Source organism: Podarcis erhardii, assembly GCF_964252035.2.
Source record: "Podarcis erhardii genome assembly, chromosome: 2".
Lineage (NCBI taxonomy): Eukaryota > Metazoa > Chordata > Lepidosauria > Squamata > Lacertidae > Podarcis > Podarcis erhardii.
This window is the reverse complement of record NC_138498.1, coordinates 105934873-105958080: the sequence shown is the minus strand read 5'-3', so window position 1 is coordinate 105958080 and position 23208 is coordinate 105934873. Positions and strand designations below refer to the sequence as shown.

The following is a 23208-nucleotide window of genomic DNA, read 5'->3' as shown; positions in this document are numbered from 1 at the left end:
GCAACCGTCTCACTACATGTCTATGTGTCACCCCCTTGGACCTTTTAACAGTTTGAAAAAGCGCTTGCTCCACTTTCAGATTACAAGACATACACATTGCTAGGCATCCTGAGTAGTGCGTTTTCTTAATAGAATAATACAAATTGGCATTTTTAAAAAGCCCTGATTGAGCAGCTGATAACTCAACGGTGTACTTGTGGTGGATGAAACAGCCACGTGAGTGGTTTAAACTGTGTGTTTTCCATTGGAACGACTTCCACCAGAGTACACAATAAATGCATATTGTGTGTTTGTGTGGTGGGTGGCAGCTCAGAAGCGAAATGACTTAAAGAATTTCCTTCCTCCTGGTTGGATACATTACTCCTTAATTTATTTAGATAGTGGCAGATGTTGATCGTCACACAAACCTCTGTGGTTCTAGGCCTTTGGTAGATATAATTTGGGCACAGTTGCTTGCTTGTTTTGATATTTTGTCACGAGCTTACTAAATCCATATATAGTGGCTGAATTAACCTTGGAAGGTAGTGGATCATTTCAGGTCCGTTTTCTAGTGATGTCTTCCATACAAGACAAATGGACTTTGAAAATGTATTTCGAGATTACTGCTGCTTAGATTTTGGGGACAGGATTGTGAATAAGATACCTTGTCTAAAGGGACCTACTATCCACAGTGCTTGACATATGGGAGTCCATAGTTCAATAGACCACATACATGCCTTGCAGAAGGCTACAGGTTCAATCCTTAGCGCCTGCAGTTAAATATTCCTAGGTAACAGGACTGCAAGATGCCTTTTTCTAAGAGCTTGGAAAGTTGTTGCCAAGCAGAGTAAGCAATACAGGCTAGAGGAGAGAATCTTCTGACGCTATAAAACAGCTCCAGTCTCTGAAGTACTTCGAAAGTGGGGAAAAAAATCGAATGTTTTTGTATGTGGTGTATGTACTATGATCTGGATGTTTTGTTATCTCTGGGCAATTCATTCTAGGCCAATGGTTCCCAAACCTTCCCTCCCTGCCCATGAACCACGTGAAAATTGCTGAGGGTCTTGGTAGACCGCTTAATGATTTTTCTGCATGTTGTAATTATAAGGCACTTTGTTAGATGCTATATGATATTTTTTTCATTGAACCAATATTAAACTTCTTAATTATAGCCTTGCATTAATTTAGCTGCTAATCCTCTCCAGTCCTTTCAAGCGCTTCCGCCCAATATCACTTCTGGTCCACCTAACTCACCCTCTGGGTCGATCACTGGGTTCTAAGGGTGACAGAGGTTCACCGCTGCCTCTGCTGCTGTCACTCTTCACAGACAGGCCATGAACCACCTAAATGAAGCTTGCAGACAGCACCGGTGGTCCATGGACCACAGTTTGGGAACCCCAGTTTAAAGCCATAGAAAAACATGTCAGCAGGCCAGTTTGTCTAACCATTGTGTTCATAACTGTATTTAATAACGGATGTCTGTATCTCCTTATTGTTGTTGAATAGCCCTCTTAACATCAGAATACTGACTGTTTGTGCTCTTTTTCCTGTCTCTTTTCTTTCTTTCTTTCCCTCTCTCTCTCTTTCCTTTCCGCTGTCTTCAATAGAGCATGCGCCATTTTGAACGTGAATTCTTGGTAAAGTAATCTGATGTTGATGTTTAAAGATGTTTACCCAAAATGGAAAGCATTATTCACAAGTTATTGTGGTGAACTGTGCGTTAAAAACAAACCGAAACACGCTTTGCCATCTCTCTTCAGCTTTTAGCTGGATGATTGCTTTTTAAACATTTTTTTCTTTATAATGTCCAAACCACAGTATCCATATCTCTACGAAGACATTGATGAAAGGGCAAAGAGGTACTCTTCGCTGTTAGCAGTTAAGAAAAGAATATTTTCCTTTGCAGCCTTTTGAAATATGTAATACAGGGAGACACTCAAGGAATTGTAAGGGAAGGAGGCATGAAGGAAAATAAGAACTGGCCCCTGAAGGACACACACACCACAAAATGACAAGCACAAGAGTAGGTGAATTGCAAGAGGCAGTCCAGTATATTTTGGTGCTAGCAGACCCCCCCCCCCCCAATTTATCTCCATAATGGTAAAAGTGTTACCTAAATTGAAATAAATTTGTGAGCCGATGTAGTCAAGTAGGCAGCTGGAGTGCCTTGGCCAGGTTCAAATCACCTCTCAGCCATGAGACTCGTTAGTTGACCTTGGATCACTATCTACAGTTCCAGGAGAGATTGTAGGCAGTAATCAGTTGCCCTTCAATGGTAACATGAATTATGTCACGTGAGAATGGGCTGCTCATGTTTTAGTAGCCAGCGAGCTGACCCTGAGCAGCCTCTTAGTGCTGTGGGGATATTCTATAGAACAAGGATGGGGAATCTGGTCCTACAGAAATTGCTGAGCAACACTTCCCACCATCCCTTTCCATTGGCCAAGCTGGCTGAGGCTAGCAACATCTGGAGACCAGAGATTTCCTCGCTGTCTTCCATAACAGCGCATGATTTGTTGGCAAGGGCAGGAGTGGTGATATTCCACTAGTAGAGATCCTTTCCTATCCACCTGTCTTGTTCTTCCCCACCCTGCCCGGAATGCGGTAGTGGGAGATGTTACACACAGAGATTTCTCTAGAGCTAAAATAGCTTAAGCATGAACAGGTGTGAACTGAGCTGGCTTTATTGATGGTATAGATGGAAAAAGACACAGTAGCCTTGGTTTTTTAGCTAGGTGCTGTTGGCTTCAGTTAGCTGTAATTACCGTATTTACATGAATGTCATGCATACCTTTTATGGCCAAATTACATTGTGAAAATTAGGGTGCACATTAGATTTGATGGCACATTTACATTCGCCAGCAAATACTTTATTGGTTTCAAGGTTTTGAAAATTGAAGTGTGGGTTAGATTTGATGGTGCATTAGATTCGCATAAATGCGGTAATCTTTCATGCTGGAATGGGGGGGGGGAGGGAATCTGCAAATTATTGGATGCAAACTAGAAAGATAAAGAACATCATTAGGTTCTTTTATCATCATCTTTGATGCTAGGGAGTGTGGCTAGTTTGCCCTTCCATTTTAGTCCTATATTTATAACGGGGCAAATTTTAATAAGCCGTTAAGGCTTTAGTTCAGGCATCCCCAAACTCGGCCCTCCAGATGTTTTGGGACTACAATTCCCATCATCCCTGACTACTGGTCCTGTTAGCTAGGGATGATAGCAGTTGTAGTCCCAAAACGTCTGGAGGGCTGAGTTTGGGGATGCCTGCTTTACTTAATAGATGTGGGTTGAATTGGCTGAAGATTGCTGTTTCATCAAATAGTTGTTTGTTAAATCATAGCGGTGTGTTTGGGCAAATGCTTGATTTTAGGGAGTTTAGTGGAACAGAAATTCTGCTGAACGTACCAGACCTCCTAGCCAGTATTACAATTCCTCTGCTTTTGCCAATCAACATATTCTTCCAAGTGAAATACTGCTTAATAAAAAAAAGGAGGAACAGCAAATGGCAATATCTGCAGATTTAACAGATTGAGCAATTACCATTTTTTTTCGCAGTATAGGACGCACTGGACAATAGGACGCACCTTGTTTTAGAGGGGGGAGAACAAGAAAAAAAAATTCTCCCCCTCTCTGCCCAGCGCCCCTTCAGCAAAGCGGCAGGAGGCGCTGTGCAGAGAGGGGGAGAATTTCCCCCTCTTAAACAAGGTGCCGTTTAAGGTGCGTTCAGTTGCCTTCAGGCGGCTACCTTGGAAGCCTGGAGAGGGAGAGGGGTCGGGGCGCACAGCGGAGAGGCTCCTGCCATAGCCGCGCGTCACCTCTCCAGCTGGGAGAGGGTCGCGGGGCTATGGATTCTTTGCTCCATAGGATGCACACACACTTCCCCTTTATTTTTGAAGGGGAAAAAGTGTGTCCTATAGAGCGAAAAATACGGTAGTCTGCTCATATGAGTAGTGTGTAAAAGAACAAAGGAGGAAATTCTAGGAATTCAAGTGGAGATTTTTATGAGTGATGGTTTGTATTGCCTGAGTAATGTAATTCCTCCACATGGAGGAAATCATTTCTGCTATAGAAGTTGGGTGTATATGCTTTTAAGAGAAAGTGGGGAGGGAGTGGTCTTTGCACCTTCTTAAATGGGTATTATGGGCACTTTTGACACTGGTGCAGCAAGACCCCACTCAGAATTCCCTAGTGAAACAGAAGTCGGGAGTAAAGTCAACAAGAATTAGGAGTATTTAATTCTAACAGACATGCAAGCTGGAAGAAGAATGTTTGGATCACCCCGCTCCATCCCCTATTTGCTATCTGAAAAGACAAATTGAGGCCAGAGAGTCTCTAACTGGATTTTTTTTTTTCAAAATTATGTTCAGTGAAGCAACATAAGTACTCAGTGTAAAAGTCCAAGTACTATTTCTTGTAACTGAGGGTGGGACTTTGTGAATTCCTAAGTGTAGAAAGCTGCCTTTCATTGGACTGTTGGCATTTTCATCTGTTGGCATTTTCATCTGCAAGCAATGCGCCTTGGCATCCTTTTGCTTTTGATCTTTTGTTCCTAGCATCCTGCAACTAATTTTGCATTCTCAGTTGGTTCTTACGGTCGGTGCATTTTTACCTATATGTATCTAGCTTTTTATACCACCTCCTTTCACTTGGTTGGTTGAATGTTACTCGTCTTCGCAACCTACTGTGTTTAGATGTCTCAGGGATGGTTGAAAGACAAACCTGTATGTGCTTGTTTAGGATGCTGTTTTTTGTTTTAAATAAACTCAATATGTATTTGCTGCTTGATTGTGCTCAGCTGGTAGCATGCTGCTGTTTCTCCCCATGTTCTTCCTTTGTCACCCCATCATGCATTTTTCGCCATACTGTACATTTTCTTTCCTGCAGCCTTCTTCGGTTCTCTCTGAGCTCATTCCCTCCCACCCCCCAAAGCATTAAACTGATTATCAACTGAATCAAAGCATTTAGAAATATTGTTGCTGGAGAAAGTGTTTCAAAAGGATTTCTCTATGAAGAATTTGAAACCACATCCCTCGCTGCCATTAGCATGTCAAAGATGGTGCCTACATGTGGCTTCTCTGGTTTTAAGCTGATGTGCTGTGAGATAGGGACTGTCAGGCTGGCTTTTGTCTCCTAAAAGGAGCAGGACGATGAAAAAGCGATTGCACCTGGGAGAAGGACCTTAATACAGTGCTGCTTCTCCATGCCTGCTGTCATAAGCAGCAGCTCTGCCAACATTTTAGGCAGGATTTGGGTTTGGGTGCTGTTGTGGTCCAAATGTACACAGCGTGTTGTACAACGTTGTCAGCAGCTGTGTTGGGTGTGGAAAGTTGATCTTGGCTTGCAGGCTACCTCTAACCTGCTAAAGCCTTTTCACTGTCGCCCTCTGCACTTGCCTAGGGGTTACCTGCTCTGTGGGAAAGGACTTTAGCTGCCAGGGTGTTCTGTTTACCTGTAGTCTAGTTTGGTCCAGGACGCGGGTGGCGCTGTGGGTTAAACCACAGAGCCTAGGACTTGCCGATGACAAGGTCGGCGGTTCGAATCCCCGCGACGGGGTGAGCTCCTGTTGCTCAGTCCCTGCTCCTGTCAACCTAGCAGTTCGAAAGCACGTCAGAGTGTAAGTAGATAAGTAGGTACTGCTCCGGTGGGAAGGTAAATGGCGTTTCCGTGCGCTACTCAGGTTCACCAGAAGCGGCTTAGTCATGCTGGCCACATGATCCGGAAGCTGTACACCAGCTCCCTCGGCCAATAAAGCGAGATGAGCGCCACAACCCCAGAGTCAGTCACGACTGGACCTAATGGTCAGGGGTCCCTTTACCTTTACCTCTGAGTTTGGTTACCTTTAGTTTCCCATATCCATAAAAAATCTGGCTTTTCAAACATCTTTTATTCTGACAATCATAATACAGTGGACGCTCGGGTTGCGAACCTGATCCGTGTGGGATGCACGTTCGCAACCCACGTCTGCACACACGCGGGTTGCAATTTGGTGCTTCTGCGCATGCGCGACCACCGAAACCCAGAAGTAACCCGTTCCAGTACTTCCGGGTTTCGGCGGTCCATAACCCGAAAAATTGCAACCTGAAGCGTCTCAAACCCGAAGTATGACTGTATTTGATAAATCATTTTATTACATCCATGGAGAAGATAAGAGCAATCCAACAAATGTGTGATTGCTAGGAGGAGGACCTGGTCTACCTCCTGTAGGAATTCCTGAAACCGCTTAATATCAAGCAAACTCAAGAGTCTTCCACGTGCGTTCTTCTCTTTGACTTCAGCAGTGGATTGGGGCAGAAATGCTGGAGAGCAACCCCATGTGAACTCTTTTGCAATTCAACCTTTATATGGCAGTGGTGGGAAACCCGTGGCCTTTTTAGAAGTTGGGCTCCCAACTCCCTATCAACCCAGCCAGCGTGGTCAATGCTCAGGGATAACTGTAGTTCAACCGCATCTGGAGGGCCACAGGGTCCTCACCCCTGCTATGTGGGTTTTCTCCATAGTACCAAGCTACTAAGAAGATACAGTGACTTTTGTCTTTCAAGCCAGTGATAACAGTGAAGTCCTGAGTAGGTACTAGTGCAGGCACCTATTAAAAAATTACATTTTGTTGTTTTTAATTGTGCTCTTTCCAGGGTGCTGTTCTGCATTTCTAGATATGCTGGTATATTTTCAGAGGCGGGTGGGTGTATCGTCGGTGTAGATTAAAACCAAAAAAGAAATTAGCCTTCTGGCTATCAGCTGCAGTTACTTCTACCCCATTTTCCAAAGAGAATTATAGCTATGGCAGCCTCTTAGCTCTGTTACGGCACTCTGTTCGTATCCTGGAAGAGCTAATCCTGAAGTTGTTACTGCTGTGCTTGTCAGGGATAATGTATAACGTAGGGAGAAATGCCTGTTCCTGTTTTGGGCCGTGAACCAAAATGCCATTGTGTGCAGTGCACAAAAGGACCCTGTGCCTATCTAAGCAAGACTTACAACTGTGGTCCTTGCCTTAGCTGCGCATGAGAAGCGGGCACCAGCTTTCACTCAGCATTCATGTAAATTCAAAGATGGAGCGTGTTACTGAGTTAGGTGGTGGCCAGTTTGAGGCAGATGTTCCTTGCAATGCTTCTCTACTTGGCGTCTAGAAATAACGTTTGGAAGGCCAATGTCTTGCTTTGCACAAGCTGAGCCAATGCTGTTTGGCTGCATCCCACAAGCTACGGGACGTAGGCAATAGATCACTGGTCTACAGCCCAGCTTTTATGCTTATGAACTGGACCCGGAATGCTAATTATTTCCTCTTCCAGTTTGCTTGTCCACATGACCATGCATTGCAAGGACCATAAAACATCTTAAGTGTGACTTACTTATCGTGCCTGCCCTTTTAATCTATTCTCATCCTTCTCCTGTATGCCTGTATTCTTGTTCATTTTTTAATTATTATTTTTTAACCTGATATCATCTTGGCTTTTTTTTTTTTTTTGCATGCTTTCCTACCGTACTCTTTTCTTTTGTACATTGGGCAGTTTTCGCAGATGTGTCATTTTATCCAGCACTATCTTGCTTTCATGGGTTTCGGTTTCTGACAGTGTGTTACGTCTAATATCTTCCCAGCAGCAGGCGCCTCGACAATTCCTTCGCCGCCGCCGCCGCCAGCAGCTCCCCCTCCTCCTCCTAATTTGGATGTGGCAACGCAGCCTGATCTGCGGCCTGTCAACAGCACAAGCCGGGGCGCCTTACTCAGCTCAATTCAGAATTTCCAGAAAGGAGGTCTGAAGAAAACAGAAACTTGTGACTACAGTGCTCCTAGAATCAGCTGAAACTGTTCATACTGACCCAAGCTTGGGGTATTCCTTGTGTTCTAGGAACAAATCTTAAATAACTATTTGATATAGCCACTGCCTGGTGGCGTCTTGTTTTACAGCTGCTTGTTTAGAGCCATTTCAAGCTCCTCCCCACTCCCCCCCCCCCAGCACAATCTCTTAACTGAGTAGCAGTACCGTGTCAAATTGCTTTGCCCTTTCGGAGGGTGAAGTGTCGATTCTGGTTTAAAGGAACCCTCCTTCTTTTAGGGGGGGTGGGATCTTGTTTTTGGCTATGTTGTATTCCTTCTAATAGAATAGAAATAGCTCGACAACAGCAGTTCATTTTCTGAGACCTGCTTCTGAAAGTTTAAAACCCGGTACATCAAGATTCGATGCATTGAATTAGCTTTAATTATGCTAAACATTCACTCAGTCTGAAAGTTAACACTGGTGAGAGATTTAAGGCTTGGTCTCCCTTTCTTCTCTGGTCTGTAAAGTCCTGAGCCTTACTCTTAATATATTGAAAGACCTGTTAACCTAAGATGGCTCTGCTTTAAAGCAAGTTAAGTTTTGTAATGAGCTTGTGTTACACTTAAATTGGGAGTTGTAGGGCGTTTCCATCAAACCAAAATCTACAGCAGTGTGAGATGTGTTGTTGAAGTGGGTGTTAACAAAAGAGCTCCATAATTTAATGTTAGTGAAAAGATGCCCTTCTTGATTTGCTCAAACTCTTAAATTGCACTTTAAAGGATTATCGCTAGATTTTTAAAGTCGAGTATACACCAGTGTTTGTTACTATGCAGAGTGTCATTGTGTATAAGATTTCATGTAACCTATTATATTATTCAGTCATATTTTTATTAAAATAAATGTTAATGGAATTTCAATAATGCTGGGAGGGGAACACACTTTAATGTTAATTACCACGTCTGTGGTGAAAAATGTGAATGTCTTGAAGCTTTAAAATTCCATTTATCTATGCGGTTTTGGCAAAGATACTTTGCAGCACCTTCAGCCTTACATTAATATGCACTAATTTCTGAAAGAAGACAGTTCAGCCTGCATCAAATGTTTCCTCACAGGCTGCTTCCATTTTGGGCTATTTCACACCAGAAAGATACTTTCCTCTCCCATTTTTGTTAATGTACTTTTATTTCCAAGCCTTGTAAGTTACAAAACGAGCAGGAGCAGCAAGAGACTGTTCCTCAGACACTAGAGCTGCTAATCAGAGCAAGCCTGATCACCGTGTACAATGATAAACAGAACACTTCATCTTGCAACGAGAGTTCTTTAGAGAATTACAATTATTACAATTTTAGGCCATCTGCATCTCCCTTGGGAAGGGAGTACATGCCTTGCAACAGACAATGTAGTTATTGCTCTTGCCCTGCCAGAGGCCTATATCCTATACAAGGCCAGCTATGTATACAATTGCTTGCAATATACATTCCACAAACTTCTTTTTTTTTTTAACTCCAGAAGAACAACATCCACATACAGCATATACACAGAACTAGATATTTAGCGTTTTCTTCACTGCAAGAATTATGTCTTTTACTTGAGGTATGCAGTTCTCCTCCAAGATCTTTGCATAAGGCATGGGAACGTCAGCCCCGGTGACACGCACGACGGGTGCGTCAAGGTGGTTGAAAGCAGGACCTGAAAGCAGAAAGGTTCATCTCTCAAAAGCTGAAGAAAGCTCAGTCAGTACAAACTAAGATAAGGTAGCATAGTCAGTGGCTGGGGTGATACAGGTTACAGCCCACACTGATAACTGCCTCTAGCTTAGAAAAAGGGCTATGAGGAGACAGTGAACCCAAAAATACCTACTCAAGTACCTGCCTAAGAAAAAGTACCGTATTTTTCACTCTATAGGACGCACTGTTTCCCCTCCAAAAATGAAGGGGAAATGTGTGCGCATCCTGTGGAGCGAATACAGACTCCTTGGCTTCAGCTATAGCAACACGAAGCCTCCGAAGCGCAGAGGGAGCACTCCTTCCGAGCTCCGGAGGCTTCGCATTGCTTTCGCTGAAGCCTGGAGAGCAAGAGGGGTCGGTGCGCACCGACCCCTCTCGTTCTCCAGGCTTCACCGAAAGCAATGCGAAGCCTCCGGAGTGCAGACTCTCCTAGCTTCAACGAAAGGAACCCGAAGCCTTTGGAGCGCAGCGCGAGTTCCTGCTGCACTCCAAAGGCTTCAGGTGGCTATCCCTGAAGCCTCTGGAGTGCAGCGGGACCTCGCGATGCACTCCAAAGGCTTTGGGTTCCTTTAGCTGCGCAGCGCCCCTTCAGCCAAGCGGGAGGAGAAATGGAAGGGGCTCCGTTTCTCCTGCCACTTTGCTGAGGGAGCGCTGAGCAGAGAGGGGGAGATTCCCCCCCCCCGTTCTCCCCCTCCTATGCGTCCTATAGAGTGAAAAATACGGTACCTATTCTTGCTTTTCAGCAGCAGGTAAAGGGAGCAGCAAGCTCAAAGATCACGTAGGTTTGTTTCATTTATAGCCCGTTTTTCCTCCAAGCAGTGCAAGGTGGCACATTGAAAGTTGTAGGGAGAAGAATAGAAGATGCTTATTCCATGCGGTTTGTGGAATAGCCTGCCTGCAATCTATAATGCAATAAACTCCATTGGGTTTGTACAGTAGGGTTTTAGAAAGCTGTGGGCTCATGGATGACCCACTACTCTAAGAATACATTTTAAGTGGGAGAGAAGGCTGCTACTACAAATGGGATGGTCCTGCATTGCAGCAGATTAACTAATTGTCCTTTGGGCAAAGAATTGGAGCAAATTCAATTCAAGGACCTAAACTTGGGAGAGGGAGCCTGTGGCCCTCGAATTTGCCATCAGCCTCCGTTAGCATGAAGAGTGGTCACAGATAATGGGTGATGCAGTCCAGCCCCACCTGGAAGACTAGAGGTTCCTCACTGTGGATCTAATTTCTAGCTTCTCAAAAAAATAGCTACGTATTTTAAGAAGGCCAGACACGAGATAATCCCAAATACCTTCCATAATCCTGGCACAAATTTCAGCTCCTACCCCAAACTGGGGCCAGCCACCTTCCACTGTTACAAGATTATTTGTCTTCATGACACTGGATTCAATAGTTTCGATATCCATTGGCCTAATGGTGCGGAGGTTTATCACCTGGAGAGAGATTAGAGCAGGCTTTAGATCATTTCTGATTAACTTCAGCCTAGTCTGAGCAGAAAACAGGTTATGAAAAATAAGCAGGCATAAAAACGGAGCAATCACCTGTCTAATAACAAAAGCCCTGATGGATCAAGCTAAAGGCCCATCTAGTCCAGCACCCTGTTCTCACAATGGCCAATCGGGACATGAACGCAACAGTCCTCTTCCTATTTGGCATTCCTATCAACTGGTATTCTCAAATCTTGGACACCATGTAAGTCAACTGGTTGATTAAATTTGTACATATTTACACATAGGGGACCCTCATCCCTCTTAAAACAGCACCTGTGATCTGCAGTTTTTAATAAGGACCTATATGGAAAAATAACTTTTAAAAAGATGTATTACCTAATTAAAACTGTACCCAAATTGAAAGTTTTATCAAGTAATTCACAGCTCAGTGGCACTGTGCCAGGTTCAAGGCCCTGTGACCTCTTGTTAGAAAGAAGAAAAAAAAAAAATTTGGTCTGTAGGGCCAAGAATAGACCTGAGTTCTTAGATAGCTGGTGGAGGTCATAGTAGACAACAACTGACTTGGGATAAGGCAGCTTCATATAGTGAATTGGTATAATTTATACATATCAGATAGTTCAGCTTCTCAGTGCAAAGTTTGGACTTGACACAACCCTTTTCCAACTCATGCAAGATGAATTGAAATTCAAGCAATTGCTCTCTTCTGCTGCCTGTAGCTAACTTGCCCCAGCTCTGCAAAGTTCACTGAAGAGAACTGCCAAGAAAAAAGTGGAACCAATCTGTATTAAGTAGCTTACAGAACACTGCGATGCCACAACTTTGTTAGCTGTGGAGTAGAAGCTTAAGAGGGTTTCTTCAATGTGGATTGTAATCTCATGGAACGACAACACACACACATACCTCACAGTCCACCCCGTCTTTAGCAAGGACAGCAGCTGCTTCCAGACAGTGGCCAACGGGTCGTGAATGAGACACTAAGGTAATGTGGGTTCCTGAAACACACAGGCTGGTGAGGATTGAGAATTACAACATCGTTAACTTTAGCATGCAGACATATTCTTAAGAACAGAAGATTATCTAGCAGTCGCCACCCGGTCAACTTCTTTTAACCTCTTAAACCAAACAGCTTGTGATCCTTTATAGAATGGTAAATGATTACAGCCATTTATCAGCATGCAATAATGCACCTTGAAACCTTATTCCAGCAAGATATAAAAAATTACCCAAACCAGGTCAAAACAGTAATTATGCAACTCATCCCATGAATTAGTAAAGGCTGCAGTAAAGAGTTATGTCTTTTGGGGCCTTTTCAAACCTACAAGGACAGATATCCTGTAGAATTGTGTTCCACAATAGTGGAGTCGCCACTGAAAACACCCTCATTCATATTAGTGCCAAGTAAGGTCAGAACACAGTGCTCTTACTACTGTTAAACTTGAGATATCCAAGCACTCGTGTACTTATTGAGAGCAAGGAAAAGTAGAATTCAAAAAAGCTAGTTTACTAGGCAAAAGAAATAATTTGCCATTCTGTGATTTTTTAACCTTCTAAAATAAAAGGAGCGGGGAGAACGGCAATGAAAGACAGAAGGAATTCAGACACTGACAGGCCACCTGTGGCAAACAAATCTCCAAACCATGGAATTTGCATATGCCTCACAAATCCAGAGAAAGCTGCTGGGCAAAGAGGGTTGGGCTTACAACATGAAGTGACTGATCGTCCTACAGTGCTATAGTCAAGGAAGAGCTTCACCACTGTCCCCTCAAAAAAAGGCATAATCTCTTCTAAAGCCAACTCAACTTCTGGATGGTCTTTTGGGTAGTGAGAAAACAAAAAAGGCATTCTCACTGAATCCCAATGTATAGAGAAACACGCACTTTCACAGAGAAGAACATATATATATATATATATATATGCAGGTTTTGGTGTCCTCGGGTGTCTTCCCGTGTAAAAGTTGGGGTGTCTAGGCGACGTTTCGACGAGGTCACCCCAACTTTTACACGGGAAGACACCCGAGGACACCAAAACCTGCATTCCTGTACCCGTGAAAATCTACGAAAGCAAATATATATATATATATATATATATATATGCAGGTTTTGGTGTCCTCGGGTGTCTTCCCGTGTAAAAGTTGGGGTGTCTAGGCGACGTTTCGACGAGGTCACCCCAACTTTTACACGGGAAGACACCCGAGGACACCAAAACCTGCATTCCTGTACCCGTGAAAATCTACGAAAGCATATATATATATATATATATATGGCTGTATGTGCATCTGGAATGGATATATATATTAATGGATGTGCATCTGGAATGGGAAGAACACCGGGTAGCTTTGCACATAAAAGGGTTGTGCTGCAAGCAAAAGAAACACATTTTAAGAAGAAAGCACAGTGTTTCTGTAAAAGAACACAGCAGGGTCTTGCCTTGTTCAGTAAAAACAGCTAGTTTTGCTTACCTTGCTTTTCTACCTTCGCCTTTCCAATAGGAACAACAAAGTCCTTTGATAGGACTTCCTCCGACAATTCAAAGGGCACACCGTACATCAACTCGTTTTCCAACATTACAACTAGAAAGGCAATTTTAGAAATAGGTACATGTTAACTATATGATGCATTTCTCCAAATCTCTGGTGAGCCACAATAATTGGTTTTGTGGTCAAAGACTCCTAGGACATGTCAGAAGAGAACACCACCCCCACATTCCAAGTTTGGTACTATAGAGAAGGGATTGGGTTTTGATCCAGCAGGTACAACATGCCAAGGGAGAACTTGTCCTGGCTTAAGCAGCCTGTGTGAGGCACACAGGATCCAAAGTCCTGAGGATGCCTAAGATATGCAAGTATTTTGACATCATCCATTATGCAGCAGACACCAATTTGAAATATTCAAGTGGAAGTTAGGGATGTGTGCATGGGGAAATGACCCAGCTCACTCTCCAATACCAACCTTATGCAGTCATCTGACCCCTATCAGCTGATAAAAGCATGAATTGATAGCATGAACAGCCACAAATTTAGGAGAGAGAAAAAAAAAAGAACTGGGCTCTGACTTTTCTTTCAGAGGAGGAAGTAGCTCATCTAGTTAATATAGGGCTTTCAAAAAAACAACCAGCCAAGCAAAGCTTTCTTCCAAATTGAAGCTGGCCAAATGAGCAAAGGATATAAAATTCTGTAGTTCTCAGTACTTTGAGCTCATCCATTTTTATTTGTTTTTAACCCTTTGGGATAAAGTAGAATGCTTCAAAAATGTTGAGGGAGCAGCTGCTCAAAGTTTAAAGCCAGAACAGCGCTAGATTAGTAGATGGGAATACCTATGTCACCAGACAGCTTTCTTCACCTTTCTATACTGGAATCTAACCTCCTGTATGGGACGTGGGTAGCGCTGTGGGTTAAACCACAGAGCCTAGGACTTGCCAATCAGAAAGTCGGTGGTTCGAATCCCCGCAACAGGGTGAGCTCCCGTTGCTCGGTCCCTGCTCCTGCCAACCTAGCAGTTCGAAAGCAGGTCAAAGTGCAAGTAGATAAATAGGTACCGCTCTGGCGGGAAGGTAAATGGCATTTCCATGCGCTGCTCTGGTTCGCCAGAAGCAGCTTAGTCATGCTGGCCACATGACCCAGAAGCTGTATGCTGGCTCCCTCGGCCAATAAAGTGAGATGAGCGCTGCAACCCCAAAGTCGGTCACGACTGGTCAGGGGTCCCTTTACCTTTTAACCTCCTGTACCTGAAGTCCTAATCCATGAGCTGCACTGCTGGAGGGGACTGGGATCCAATGGATATCCCAGTCCAATGGCCTCCAATGTGCGGGCCCTGCTGCTGCAAAGGCCCCCACTACAGTCATGGAAAGCCTGGTGAAGGGAAGTGCTATCACTAGTGCTGTGCCTTTAGGCAGTAGCCAACAGGAAGCCCTCAGTTTCAGAGGCAGAGCTGGGCCAACCACGGACCCACTGGATCCTATGCTGGTCCAACTCCAAAGCTGGCACAGTAAAAAACAAAACCCAAATATGTAAACACAACACCAGAACCACCACCCCTGCCTTGGGCTACTGTTAAGTGTTAGAGCTTCAGTTATGACCACTGTGTTCTGTCCTGCTACTCTCCCGGCAGAGCTAGGATTGCTCTACAATCGCCTCTAAGGGTGTGGTACCCATGCAAAGTCCTTTGAAGTCCCTTCCCTCCACTACTGCTACGAAATCATAATTCTGACCAAACTGAAAACATAGCATTTAAATGAATGTACACTATTTTGGCCTGCACAATGATAAACTGGCTGAGATCCAAAGAACTGATGAGGTTTACCTCAGCAGCACACATGAGCCCAATCTAAGTTTAACTCCCCACAGTTTCTAAAGTAGTTTGATATGCTCCATGGGAGATTTCTGTTTATGAAAGGTACTTCTAGAGTTACCATGGAACTTGCTGCACAACTCTTTGGATCCTGGTCATGACAATATTATTTTTTTTGGAAGGGGGAGGAGAAAGCTAAAGATTTATTTCCAAATGCAACATCTGCAGCTCACACTCACTTCAGCTCAACTTGCAGGAACACTAATAGAAGAACAATTTGTCTAAAACGGAGGAATTATTTTGTTCGTTTGCTACCTTTGTACACAACATTGTAGCCATAATGGTTTCCAAGGCAAAACACACAACTTTATAGCTAAGAACAACCCGCCTCTTGGAACAAATGCAAAAGGAAATAATCCAAAAAGCAAAAATGTTTCCTTAATCTAGTATCTGAAAGGATACCCAAACTGTTTTCTTCTCCTCCTGCAAAGGGAATGAAAGACTGCACCCTACCCCAGCTAAATATCGGACACTCAACATGATGCAGACACCACAAATTAGATTTCTTTCTGACACCCAATGCCCTGCATAAAATGTTTAATGCAGGTAAACCCAATAAGCTAACACTTTAGCATTACACCCGCACAGAAATCTTGGCTTCATATACCTGGATTGTTATCCCGGATTGCGGCTTTAAGGAGACCTTTTGCATCCTCCGAATTCCAGGGGCTGACTACTTTCAGTCCAGGGCAGTGTCCATACCAGGACGCAAAACACTGGGAATGCTGGGCTGCAACACCTGCCGAGGCTCCGTTTGGGCCCCTGAAGACAATAGGGACAGGTACCAAACCTGAAGACATGTAGTAGGTTTTGGCAGCTGAGTTTATAATCTGATCAATAGCTTGCATGGAGAAGTTGAAGGTCATGAATTCACAAACAGGTCTCAAGCCAGCCTGTGAAGACAAAGCAGCCATGTTAACAGCCATTCCTAAGTTGCTTTTTAAACGGTGAATTAATGGCACTATTTTGTATTTAAGAGGCTTTTTTAATAAACATTTGGAAGGTACATACCATGGCAGCTCCTACAGCAATTCCAGTAAAGCCCATCTGGGGGGGGGGGGGGGAAGGAAGAACAAAGTGTGACGAAAACTAAAATTTAAATCAATACTATCTGAAAATATATTTCGTGAAAACGAAATGACTTTTTGCACTTTTTTGGATTAAATACTAAAATAGAAAAAATTAAAATGTGTTATGAATTCATACCTCTGATATAGGAGTATCTATTATCCTCTTATCACCATATTTCTTCCAAAGGCCTCTGCTAATCTGCAGGTTTAAAAAAGAGGGTTGTGGTATTGCTATTTATAACATTTTAAGAAATGGACAGATTATGCTGCCCTTCTAATTACTGCATCATCTTCTTACCTTGTATGCCCCATCATACTGGGCAACTTCCTCCCCCAGCAGGAAAACCTTCTCATCCCTCTCTAGCTCCTCATCTAAGGCCTGGTTTAAAGCATCACGGACAGTCACCTATTAATGCGAAGACATATTTAGGTCACAATCCACAAACCATTTCTCTTTGTTATTAGGAACCTTGAGCTTTTTGGAAGAAAGTTAGGATATTAATTATTTTTTTTAAAAAATTGCTTTAGTGTAATCCCACAATAATCAAGGAGGAAAGTTGGAAACTTCCATGGCTGAAAGCAACTGAATGTCTTGGGCTAACCTACGATCTCACGAAAGGAGTGGGAAAGGTTAGGGTTCGGGTCACATTCATATTTTCTGTGGAACTCCGTTTTGTCTGACTAGGATGTTCCCAAGAGACACAGCATATTTGTGAGCTCCAGGCTAGATCCTGACAGCAGTTCCTGGAGATGAGATACCTGTTGACACTAAGTCAATTCTAAAGGGCAATTCTAAACAGCCAGGCAGATTTCCTTTGGCTAAGCTGTCAGCAAAAAGAGATCAGTAAGTGATTTAAATATCAAATCAAAGTCATCCCTTGTAGATCAAGGAAGACTGTTGTAAAACTTTGTTTTCTTTACAAATTTCAGCCCATGGCCATGTCAGCAGTAGCAATGCTTAACTGAAATTTGTAAAGAAAACCTCTGTTGCACCACATAGGATGTTGGTTGGATGGTGCAGAAATGTCCCTCTGTCCAACCCCCGAGGGATCGCCTGGTCTTTGCCTCCAGAGTGATGCCAGCAGGCCTATTCTGCCTGCTGGTGCTTGCTCAGTATTGTCTACTTTCACTGGCAGTGACTCCTCTCAAGAGCCCTCACCCGTCAATGAACTCTGAGCAATCGATTAATCTGAGCATGGATCTGGGTGCTCGCTGTGTGACAGCTGCATGACCGGCTTCAGGAAATTCAAGCTGAAGGCTAACTGATGGGTTGTTTTGCCCCTTGAGACATGTTAACATTTTTGCACGCTACACCAACATGATTACGAGATCGGAGAAGACTGAATTTGTACACGAGTGCACATTAAATTCATAAACAGATAAGGATACAATATGGAAACAGCAATAGAGCTTCCTAGAAAAAGAGATTTGTGAATACAAGCACATACATACCCCTTTCCCACCACCATTTCTTTCTTCTTTTCCCCATGTATAATTTCAAAACCTGCCCCAAAGACGCTCACTCCGTTCTCTACTTCAAAACCTCATCCCCACACCTGAACAGTAATGTAAACTGTTTCTAATTTTACGCTAAGCCATCATTATAAATAAATACAATAACAATAATAAACCAGGCAGAGGGCCTTCTCAGTAGTGGCGCCCGCCCTGTGAATACCCTCCCACCAGATGTCAAGGAAATAAATCTGATTTTTAGAAGACATCCGAAGGCAGCCCTGTTTAGGAAAGTTTTTAATGTTTGATGCTTTATCATGTTTTTAATATTCAGTTAATATTCAGCTCAGAGTGGCTGGGGAAACCCAGCCAGATGGGCGGGGTATAAATAATAAATAATTATAATTATAATTATTATATTATGACTGCAATCAAGAGGAAGGATGTGAGGATATGCCAGAGCTCAGGCTTTCCCCAGTAGCTTCAATAGTATTTACCGGGGCGGGAAGAAGAGGACGTCAGAGAGCGTGTAGTCGTAAAAGGGGCAACAGTGTCTCTGAGCAGGTGCAGAGTGTCCTTTTCTGCCTTTCAAGGCTGGGATGCCAAGGCGCCCCCGGGAGAAAGAGGACCTTCCGTTTCAAGCGCTAAAGCCGAGCGTGGGGCGGCGGGCAGGCGACGTATAAACAAATATATTAGAATAATTCTGTCCGGCTACAGAAAGGGATGCGACCTCTGCTTTGCTGCAGCAGCAACTGCTCCGCTATAACCTTGCCCCGAAGGTCGCCTCGGTCCCCGCTCCCTCACGAGCGCCCGTACCTGAGCAGCGGCAGCCGCAGAGCCGTGGAAGCGCCGCCGCGGAAGTCCGCCGAAGCGCCCGGCCGCCGCCAGCTGCGAGCAGCGCACCAGACCCCGCAGTGGCCCCGCTGCCGCCGCCATCTTGGATGTGCCCTCAACCCTGCGCGAGGCTCAGCGTAACCCTTACGCGGCGCGCCCTAGGCCAGCCTCGTTCGCCGTCGTCGTCGTCGCCTAGCAACGAGAAAGCAGCACGGGGCAGGGGTGCGTCCTTCCGTGACGCTGCTTCGTGCCTCACTTCCGCCATGAGTTGAGAACGCTGGCGCCTATTGGCTCGACTCGACCTATCAAGCCGAGGCGGGCCCTGCCGTTTGATGGACGGCTCGTTGCGTCAATCCGTGCGCTTCATGGGTGACGTTGGTAGCAGCTTCATTAAGCCCGGGCTAGGAACTAATTAACTGAGAAGCCTTGTTTATTTATCACATTTATATCCCGCCTTTACTCCCAAGGAGCACAAGCTAGAGTACATGGTTCTTTCCCCTCCCCATTTTAAATAAATAATTAATATAAATAATAAACTAAATAAATATCTATCTATCCTCACAACAACACTTGAGGTAGTTTAAGTTGAGAGATGGTGACTGGCCCGAGGTCATCGCTGAGAAAAGGGATTTGAATCCTGCTCTTCCAAGCCCTGGTCTAGTAACCACTGCACCACAGTGGCTGCCTGAAAGCCTTTGAAGTATCTGAAATTTCTTCCCCTGATGCAGCTTGCCTGTGTCTGCAAAAGTTTTGATGTGACCCTATTAAAGGGCCCTGGCAGTGGGGTGGGGTTAGTTTCCATGTATTTAAGTAGGTTATATATATGTGTGTGTGAATGGGTGATTTATGAGAGATTCAGAACAGACTAAAGGCCACATATTTCTTCACCGTTGGTTACCACAAGATGTAGTGATGGCCAAAACCTTGAGTGGCTTTAAGGGATTAGATAAATGAGGATATGGTCATCAATAGCTGTAGCCTCCAGAGTCAGAGGCAACATGCATCTTCTGAACACAATTTGCTGTGGGAGAAGGTGCTTGTGTCCTGCTGTGGGTTTTCCCCATAGACAACCGGTTAGTCACTGTAAGAACAGGGTGTTGGACGAAGAAGGGCCTTTGGTCTGATCCTGCAGGCTCTTTGTATTAGACAGGGTACAAGCCAAAAGCTGGAATGGAACAAAACCAGACCCAACAACCCCTTGGTAAAACAGCTGGAAGTGTTATGTTAGAGACATTTTAGTATTATTATTTATGAGATTTCTGTACAGTACTGCCCTTCATCTGAAGATCAGAGTGGTTTACACTTGAGAATGACACGTATTTCAGAACTGAAACTGCCTCTGTGTTATACTTTTATTAACACCCTCACACCCATAAACCACCTGTTCCAGGCAATAAACTGTTCCAGAAAAACACTTCGGAGTGTCTACTTCCAAGGACAACATTACAACTAAGTAAGATGGGAATGATGTGTTAAACTACAATATTTCTAAAGAACCCACATTCTATTGTTATTTTCAGGCAATCAGTGGTGTTGCTAGAAAACAGCATCAACTTTTAAAGAAGCCAAACCAGCCCAGTTCACCAGCCAAGAGACTAGATACACTGCTGACACAGGAAATTTGCACAAAATCCACATTCCATTCATTGTTTCACATCTCCCGAGGCATAGGTGGCCTGCAGTTGACACATCACAAGAAAAAACATGAGAAAAATTAAAATAAATATGCTGGTAAGGAAAGTCTTCTTTTTCTGTCTCTGATTTTTTTCTAAACCAGAAACCCCACATTTTTAAAAGACCTTTCAAAATACTCATTAAAGGAATAAAATGGGGAAAAACAGCATGTTCCATGGGAATCCACAAGAGACTATTCATAAATAAAAAAATGCAACCATACAAAGAGTCAACAACAATGTAGAAGATTTGAAGTACTGAATACTTGTAACTATCATAGGTTTCTGAGCAGAACTATCTTGCAGAGTGTTAACATTACATCAGGGTGGATCATTCATGCACCTATCAATTCAAAAGGGCTCTCCGGTTGGTGGCAGGCTCTCTGCTGGGCTGTTGCTTGGTGACTTCTTACACCAGGAGCCACCTTATGCTGTCTGTTCAGAGTGACACCCTCACATTCTCAAGTAGTTCCTCTTTAGGCACAGAAGAAAGCTTGCTGCAATCCTGTGCACAGCCATTTGGAACTAAATCCTACTGTACACAGGGGACTTATTTCTGTGTAAAAATGCATTCGAGTGGGCTGTGGACCTTTGAAAACAGTGGGACTATGCAGAAAGATAAATCTGAGCACCAATTAAGACGCCAGAACAAGAGAGCTTTCAGACAGTGAAAATGTAGTTATTACGTTTTGAAGCAACTGAATGAAAAACACGTCATAGGACTTAATGCCTAACCCTTTTTCAATAAGAGTTTACTGTGAGACTCAATAAATTATCATGAGTTTAAATAACAGTCAATTTTGAGGCTGGTTGGTTGGCGTGCTTTCTTTTTTGGAAATGTATGTTAGAATTTTGCATTATCCAGTCGAAAGGAGCAGTGACTTCATTTTTATCTTTTGAATTTGGCTTGAAAGGGGGAAGGAAAGGAAGAGGAAAGCAGCTGAAATAACTTTTTTTTAAGGCATGCAAATAGCTAATGATTAGATTATTCTAAGTGGGCTCATTAGCACAGCTAATAGTCAAGTGCAATTTGTACATATTGTGAACACGTAATACTCGAAGAGCAAATTGCAATGACCTTATTGGAGAGGTTATTAGCTAAATATAAACTCACATGTTAACTAAAATTATAGATGCCACTCACTGTGTATTTGAAAATGGTAACATTCTAGTGGCATAAAATAGGCATGGGCAGATTGAAGGCTTGTAGGATCTACTTTTCCCCATTTCTTTTTTCCCTGGGCTGGAGCAGGGCACATTGCCAATTTGTGGCAGAGTCAGCTATTTATTTATTTAGAGCATTTGCCCCCTAGTCCTTAGCAAAAATAAAACAAAAACAAAAGTTCTCAGAGAGGCTCACATACAACCAATTTAAACAAGACAGTCCCTGCCCACAGGCTTACAACCAAAAAAAAAAAAAAAATCCCCATTACACAAAAGGGGAAAGGGATAAGGAGTGAAAATCATATTCAGGCAATCCTTAAGTAATTGTTTTTATAATGACAAGCTTGCATAGTTCAGGGATAAGGAACTGGACTTTCAGCAAAACTGATGGAATGAGGCCTGCTTTCCATCTCTCCCACTTGTGGAAATATATACTGTATATTACAAGTTACATCTGAGTTACTACAAATCAATGCAGAGCCTGTTTGACAAAATGGTTAACATTCCAAATCAGGGCCAGAGGGCCTAAGCTTCAAATTCCTACTCAGCCATGAAGCTCAGTAGGTGATATTGGGCCAGTCTCTTATCTCTCAGCCCAAGCTAGGTCTCAGCATTGTTGAGGGCTTAATGGGTGGCGAGAGGATCTTGTACACTGCACTGAGCTCCTTGGAAGGAGGGCAAGATAAAGTATTCAGATGGGTATGTCTAAAGATTAGGGCCTCAGAGGGTGAGCCTACTCCCAGGTAAGTGTGCATAGAATTTCATCCTCAGGCTTAAATCAGTGGCCCAAAGCTGGGAGAATCTTTGGCCCTCTGTTTAAGAAATCAACAATGTTGCTGACCAGCAGTGACCAGAAGGAGGAATGACCACTGGGAGGAGCGCAGAAAGAAGAAATGCCATGGTACACCTGCAACAGCGCAATCGGACACCTTCATCTGCCCCACCTGCAACACAACATGTCTCTGCTGTATTGGTCTCTACAGACACAGGAGGCGCTGTAACTCCACCCCCAAAGGTGCACTGCTCCATCGTCAACCCAAGACTGATGGATGCCCACCAGAATGCTGCTGAACTACAGCTCCCACCATCCTTGCCCATTGGCCAAGCTTACTGGGGTTGATGGGAGTTCTAGTTCAGCATACCTGGAGTGCTAAAGGTTCCCAACCCTTGCATTTAAGCCCCTAATGTCTATTCAAGCATTTATGAGCAGCCCTATCAAAGATACTTATTCTCAAAAGTGTGAAGGATGAGCTAGATGAATGAAGGGTTTAGAAGTTAAGACTGGCTCCCTCCTTGTCCTTCTGCCTGCAGGCGAATACTTTCTCGTTCCAACAGAAACTGACTGCCTTTAATGAAAGGGCTGGAGCAGTGCTGCTTTTCTGTAATTTTTGGTATGGCTTTAATAATTTTGTAAAGGTATATAATTTTAATTCCATCAATGTTCAGTTTTTTTTTAATGCCCCCCCCCCCAGGCCGAGGGAAAAGGCCAGGTATAATTTGTTGTTAACATCTGTCTGGGGTGTGTGTTTGTGGATTCAAACCACTGCTTTAGCAACACCAAAGTGACCTCCCTGGGGTACAAGCCTGGGCAATGTGCATGGAGGTCCTGGGCTGCCCAGAAAAAGACCCCCTTCTTGGCCACGCTGATGTGGTCCAAAGGAAATCAGAGCAATACATTTGGCACCAGCTTGGCACCAGGAGTCGCTGGAAGGAGGTGTTCAATTCCAGATTTACTCCTTAGCCTTTTCA

The 23208-nt window shown here is 43.8% G+C and overlaps 2 protein-coding genes across 7 annotated transcripts in view; one reads left to right on the top strand and one right to left on the bottom strand.

The window, feature by feature from the left end:
- Positions 1–8656, top strand: part of PXK (PX domain containing serine/threonine kinase like) — a 50794-nt gene extending 42138 nt beyond the window's left edge. For 2 of the 6 annotated variants that reach the window (XM_081853121.1, XM_081853119.1), the window contains exon 18: positions 7576–8656. In XM_081853121.1, the coding sequence (XP_081709247.1) occupies positions 7576–7781 (206 nt within the window). In that variant the 3' untranslated portion in view covers positions 7782–8656. Of the gene's footprint in view, positions 1–1586; positions 1619–7575 lie in introns of those variants that run through there. The other 4 variants (XM_081853122.1, XM_081853120.1, XM_081853124.1 and 1 more) reach the window with 2 other exon arrangements.
- Positions 8657–8899: 243 nt separating this feature from the next.
- Positions 8900–18762, bottom strand: PDHB (pyruvate dehydrogenase E1 subunit beta). The gene is made up of 9 exons (XM_081853727.1): positions 18605–18762; positions 16635–16742; positions 16473–16535; positions 16278–16313; positions 15874–16159; positions 13379–13489; positions 11821–11912; positions 10761–10902; positions 8900–9425 (listed from the first exon to the last, which is right to left on the bottom strand). The coding sequence occupies exons 1-9, from the start codon at positions 18722–18724 to the stop codon at positions 9280–9282; spliced, it is 1104 nt and encodes a 367-aa protein (XP_081709853.1). The 5' UTR covers positions 18725–18762; the 3' UTR covers positions 8900–9279.
- Between the last annotated feature and the right edge of the window lie 4446 nt (positions 18763–23208).